General features: G+C 60.3%; 1 protein-coding gene across 4 annotated transcripts in view; it reads right to left on the bottom strand.

Annotated features, from left to right (window-relative positions):
* The window catches only part of Taf4 (TATA-box binding protein associated factor 4), a 59,487-nt gene extending 55,312 nt beyond the window's left edge, over window positions 1-4,175 (bottom strand). For 2 of the 4 annotated variants that reach the window (XM_050152894.1, XM_050152892.1), the window contains exons 1-2: window positions 3,851-4,173; window positions 2,912-3,775 (exon numbers count right to left, since the gene is read on the bottom strand). In XM_050152894.1, coding sequence (XP_050008851.1) covers window positions 2,912-3,775; window positions 3,851-4,127 — 1,141 coding nt within the window. In that variant the 5' untranslated portion in view covers window positions 4,128-4,173. Of the gene's footprint in view, window positions 1-2,911 lie in introns of all 4 variants that reach the window. The other 2 variants (XM_050152895.1, XM_050152891.1) reach the window with 2 other exon arrangements.
* Window positions 4,176-6,125: the final 1,950 nt, after the last annotated feature.

Raw genomic sequence — 6,125 nt, forward strand, 5'->3', positions numbered from 1 at the left:
CCACCCTGGATAAGAATTTCCATTCCAATAAAACTAACCTCACAAAGACTTTGCTACTTCGACAGCAACACCATCCTTGAAACAGGGAAAGGACCAGGGCCCCAGGAAGAAAGACCAGCTGTGCCTGTATCTCATCCTCTTCACTTTACAGTCGGACAGACTGAGGCTCCAAAAGACAAACAGTGACTGTGACCTCAAGTAAGAAAAGCTAAAATTCCAAGAACGTCCCTTTAGGCTGCTGCTGCCAAAGTTGGCTTCCAAAAACCCAGCACTGTAACTCCCAGACAGCTCTCCATCCTTGGGGAGTCTGGGAATCAGCCCCCTAGCTCAGGGAGGCACAAGCGCAGTCAGCCAGCAGCAGGCTTCCCTTCTCCGCACATCAACCAGCCACCACACACCACACGTGGGAACCAGCACTGACATGTCCTAGCCACAGCGCCGGCCACAGCATCCCGGCCAATGGAAGGAATGTCCTCTCCTAGACCAAGAACCCACGCTTTAGCGACATGCGAGCAAATTCTAACACACGAAGGAAAAACGCTAAAGCAGCCTGCAAGACAGCATCCTCAACCCAGATCTTCCAAAGCCACCAAAGCACACACTAACTCTGAGGTCCTCTCACCTGCTCCTTCTCCAGCTGTAATCACACTGTGACTTGCCTCCACTGGCTCCTGAGGTGTGCACCAGCGTTCAACCAGCTTTCATGGGACCTCTCTAAACCTCTCTCACTGTGATCAAGCTTAGACTTTAGCACGGGCAAACCAGCAAATCACAATCGCAGTAACATCCCAGCCCCTTTACAGAACTATCCTGACAAGCAAGGTCAGGCCTCAGTGTGTAAGGACAAGTTCAACATGCTTATTAGAAGTTCCTGCTGACCAGTGAAGACGTGACCTCAGAGACCTCAGGTTGAAACCTGTGTCCCTCCCCTTGCCCAGCGTGACCTCTATCAAGAGGGCACTGGGCGGGACTCAGCCCCTTTCACACTCCATTCAACTGCCAATGGCATGCTATTCCACTTGACACCTATGTGTAGCTTTGAAACCTGCCCTCCCTCCCCCAAGACTGTTATTGGCTAAACAGGAGTTTTATTAGAACTTTCACTTATTTTTTTGAATATGTTTTACTGTGAAAGATGTCTATGAAGAAGGGACTTCAGAAAAAGTTCTACACCAGAATGTTTACATCCTCTAACTGTGGTTCCCTATACTGTTTGAAGAAAACCTGACTTTCTAGCACTGGTGGTAGTTTTAACCACCAGACATTAGCTTCGCTTTGGGTGTTTTTAAACTAAGGTAATCAATCAGCATTCCTTATCAAGAGAGCAGCAGAAGTCAGAGGGTGCAGAAGATGGCTATGAGCCTTCTCTTTTCCAGAAAGCAGGCAGCAGCTTTGAAGCAGAGCTCGGGGTGTTTCCACCCAGGTGTCCACTCCCCAACACAAGCATGGGGGCTGATGCAGAGTGCAGAGGAGCGCAAATAACAGGCACGTTTACATTTTTCCCCACGGAGTTACCGTCTGCTCAATCACATCAACCCTGAACCCGACCAGGAAACCAAGCAGTTATGATGGAGACAGCACCAAATGCCCTTTTCAAATGACACTTCCTTCTCCCGGGGAGAAGGGCTTCACTACACGGTACTCAAAAGCAAAGGATCCAGGGTGAGCCAAGATAGCCACGAAAGGATGCCATGGGCACCTGACTACGCGAGCTTTCCTGGTAAAAGGGCAGCATGAGGACATCCTAGCCACGGGAAGGCACTGTGAAAGGACCCCTGGAAAGAACTCTAATACAAAGGTACCAAGTATTACGGCATTTCGCATAGCAGATTACAACTACAAACTGCATCTTAAACTATAAATGTCAGCTATATTTTCCACTCAGAGGTCAGAATGAACATAAAGAACAAGACCTTCATTCACACCGTGCAGTAAACCCCAGATGTGTGGCAAGAGACAGTTGCAGCCCCGGTTCCTCTGTCAGAGAGCCTCCTCAGAACATGGGAGGCCCTGCAACCTCAGAAACACTTGGAGGTCCCGCATCCCTGGGGGCCTGTGATGAGCCTTCCTGATCCTCAGACTTCCACAGCAAACCTCGATTCTCAAGACGCTGCAGCTCTTTCAAAGTGACCCATAGCACTTTTCAGAAAACAGCGAGGACACAGCGGCAGCATGTTTCCTAATTCTCTACTACTGCCACCGCGGCGGGCGGCGCTGCTACTACCGCTGCACATGTCACTATGAACACAGGAGGAGCGCTCGGGGGCTCGCTTCGCTCCAGCCAAGGGTTCAGTGGGGACACTCCAACAGAGGACTCCCAAACAAAAACAGTCTGCGAGCCTGGCAGGGAGTCCCTCAACGAACCCACGGGACCAACCTGCAAACGCTAAGACAGTTTCTGTGCCTGAGCACCCACAGCGCGATGATCACCTGCATCTGCAGACCCCTGCGCACCGAGCGTCCTGCTGACCTCCAGGGGCGGCAACAACAAAAGCACCCAGAGCCCCTTAAGGCACTGATGACCACTGACCCACTCTCTGCTCCCACCTAGTCAACCTCCCTGGCAGCAAGGGGAAAAGTCCATGCCTTCCACCCAGACTTCATCAGCCTGCCCAGGAGGAGGTCGCCCTCTCTTGACCCCGCCTGAGGGAGGAGAGAGGGGTCCCTCAGGTACACGACGGTAGCCCATGGCACTCCCGAGGAAACGGGGCACCAGAGTTCCCCGAGGGCTCTGGGCACTCCAGCACTGGGAAGCTCTCGAGACTGGCAGGTCACCTGGGCAGAGGCTGCCCCTCGGCCTCGCAAGCCAGCCTGGCCAGGGCAGGGCCCCAGGATGCAACCCAGAACTTCCTGGAACGCCTGGGCCGCCCGGTGCACCCGCCCTCGCCTCCCGTCGCGCGCTGCCACTCACCTGGGGGCAGCTGGAAGTTCTGGATGTTGGTCGGGTTCTGCGGCGGCTGCGGCAGGCGCGGGGCCAGTACGGTGGGCGTCAGCGTGGCCCGAATAGCGCCAGTGGTGGCCGCCGGCGTCCGAGGCAGACTGGGGGTCGCCGCGGCCGCGCCCTTTGCCAGCCCCGCGGGGGTCCCGGGCGCAGGCCCCGGCAGCGCGCCCGGCATGGCGGGCCCGAGCAGCACGCCACCCGCCGCGCCCCCGGCCGCGACCCCCGCCGCCGCCGCCGCCGCCGCCGGTCCGGTCCCGGGCACGGGCTTGGGCGCCTCGGCCTTGGCCCCCTGCGCGCCCGCGCCCGGCTGGCCCAGCCCCGCGGCGCCCCCGGAGGCCGCGGCGGGGGCAGGAGCGGCCCCGTTCTGCGCGGCGGCGGCGGCGGCGGGTGACACGGGGGGCGCGGGCGCGGCGGGGTGCCCGGGCGGCCGGGCTGGCGCGGCGGGCGCTGGGGGCGCGGGCGGCGGGGGCGCGGCGGGCGCGGGCGCGGCGGGAGGCGAGGGCGCGGCGGGCGCGGGCGCGGGGGCCGCCTGGATGACAGAGCCGGCGGCGGGCGGCGGCGCGGGCCCGTTGTTGACCGGGCTGACAGCAGGTGCGGCGTGCGGCGCGGTGGGCGGCGCGGCGCTCCCATTCAAAGTTTGCGCGGCGCCGGGGCCGGGCGGGCCAGGCGGGCCGGGCTTGGAGGCGCCGGGGCCGGCGGGCGGGGCGGCGGCGGCGACGGCGGCGGCGGGATCGGGCCCCACGGCGGCGGCGGCGGCGGTGGCGGCGGCGGCCGGGCAGGGCCCCGCGCTGGCCTCGGGCGGCGGCCTCAGCTTGGCGGGCGCCGGCGCGGGCCCTGCGGGGACAAGCAAGCGGCGCGGTGAGCCGGAGCCCGGGTGCCGCGGGCCCCCACCCGCCGGCCGCGCTCTACCTGCGGGGGGCGGCTCCGGCGCCGCTGCGGGCGCGCCCTCGGCGGAGGCGGCCGGCCCTGCGCCCGCGGCTCCGGCCGGGCTGCCGCTCACAACATGGTTCCCGAGCGCGCCGGCGGCCGCGGCCCGCAGCTCGGGCGTGCGCGGCGCGAGGTGGTGGTGGTGGGCCGCGCTGGCCGCCAGCTGCGACTCGAGCGAGCCCACCAGATCGCTCACCACTTTCTCGTCCACCTCGCTGTTGAAGAAAACCTCGTCCAGCAGATCCGAGCCCGCCGCCATCTTTCCTCCTCGCCGCCGCCGCCGCCGCCGCTCGGCCGAGCGCGCCTGGGCAGGAGGAGGTTCCAGCGGGGCGCGGGGCGGGCGGGGGGCGGGGCGCTGGGCGGGCGGGGGCGCGGCGCGCAGGGCGGGGGAGGGGCGGCGCACCGCGCAGGCGCGGCGGCACGCACCGCCCCCGCCCGCGCCCCTGCGCCCGCTGATTGGCTGCGGCTGGCTCTTAAAAGACGCGGCCAATGGCTGCGAGCGCCAGAGGCCGGGGAGCAGGCGAGCGGCTGGGTGCCGGTCGGCTTCTCCGGCGCGGGTGGGATTGGCTACCGGGCCGGGAGAAGCGGGCGGCGGCGAAGCGCCCGGTGGGTCGCGGCTGCGGGCTCGCCCTTTGTCTGCGCTGTTCCAAAATGGCTGCGGCCAGGGCGGGCTGTGAAGGCGGCGACGCGGCGCGGCGCTCCCGAGGCCCGGGCGGTCAGCGAAGAGCGGGAGTCCTGGCACGAAGGCGCTTTCTGGGCGGCTAGCGGTGTGCGGAGGACGCCGCGGGCGCCACGGTCTGCTCCTCTGACTTACGGTTGTGGGGACGAGGACAGCGAGCACCCCGGGCGAAGCTGAACCTCCGGAAGCAGATTTGTTCTGTATTTACTTTGTTTTTTTTTTGTGGGGGAGGGGGGTAATAAATCCTCTACACCGTTGTTTGCAAGCAAACTGTGGGAGTATTATAGTTACTGTTTCACCCCTTTCTGGGCATTTTTTTTCTTTTTTTAAAGCAAAAGGTCGTGTTCTTGGACGTTTCCAGAGGATTTCTTCTTTCCATTTTTTGAAATGGCCCAGAAACAAATTCTATATGGCAAAGGTTCTTGTTAGAACCTCACTGCAACCGACTCTCCCGGGATCATCCTCACTTCGGAGATTTTACCAGTCAGCGCAGAGCCAGTACTGTGGGGGGGAGGGGTTTGACATGGTAATTTTTTTTTTCTTTCCTGTACGTGCTAGTACACACCTGTAATCCCAGAACCTGGAAGATGAAGGCAGGAGGACAAGGAATTCAACCTTCTTTATATATTATTTGGAGGCCAGCCTGGGGCCTCATGAGGCCCTGTTTCAAAAAGGTGGGATGAGGACTCTTCTCAAAAACAGAATATAACTGAACCCATGTGCTGATCCTGTCCTAACCTCTTAAACTAAATGGCTTATTAATAACTATAAAACAAACCTCTCCCCTCCCTACCCCCACCTCACCTGTTCACTAAGCAACAGTGCACTCGCTTGTAAAAAGTATGTTGAGGGAACCTAAGAGAACTTTTATTCCGAAACATTAGCCACCCCCTCCCTAGGTTGGGAAAGAAAGTCGAGTCAAGCAGTAGGCCTGTGTGCCCCTCGCCAAGGAGTACCTAGCTTGGTTTTGGCTTGGCACCCGAGCAGAAACTGGACGTTGTAGATAAAACCTAAGAGCCTTCTTGTGGCACAGGAAAGCACATCCCGGGCCAAGAGCATGCTAGGCCAGGGCAGTACCACCAAGCAACATGCTCCCAACCCCAAATTGGGGTTTTTTCAATGTTGATGACTGGTTTGAAGATCTTAAGGTATATCAGACCATCAGCAGGTTCTTGCTAGTCCCCTGGTGGGTTGGTTAATGAGAACCACCAGTTAGATGTACAGCGGTCTGGTCTGTACCCCAAACCCTTAGATGAGAGGCCAACAGAACAATGGATGCCTATTTAAAAAAAAGGGGGGGCAGATTCTGAGCTCCCAGCCCCAAGGGCTATTTCCATCTCCACACCCTACCCTGCACTTTCGCTGCTGCCGTGAGGGTCAGTAGGGCCATCTCCGTAGAGCAAAGGCTTCTGAGGTCCAGCAGAACCCCTCCACCTCCCTTGTGGTCCCAAGCCTCTTCTAGAGGGAATCAGCCTCCTACTGTGCCTAAGCATCTGCTGATAGCACAGCCCCTGAACTGCACCTAAATTGCTGGTGTGGGGTTAAGGTGCCCACAGTACTTTAGATCCAGGCTTAAGG

This window comes from Alexandromys fortis, unplaced genomic scaffold (genome assembly GCF_014885135.2).
Source record: "Alexandromys fortis isolate MF-2015 unplaced genomic scaffold, M_Fortis_MF-2015_v1.1 scaffold_81, whole genome shotgun sequence".
In the NCBI taxonomy this organism is placed as follows: domain Eukaryota; kingdom Metazoa; phylum Chordata; class Mammalia; order Rodentia; family Cricetidae; genus Alexandromys; species Alexandromys fortis.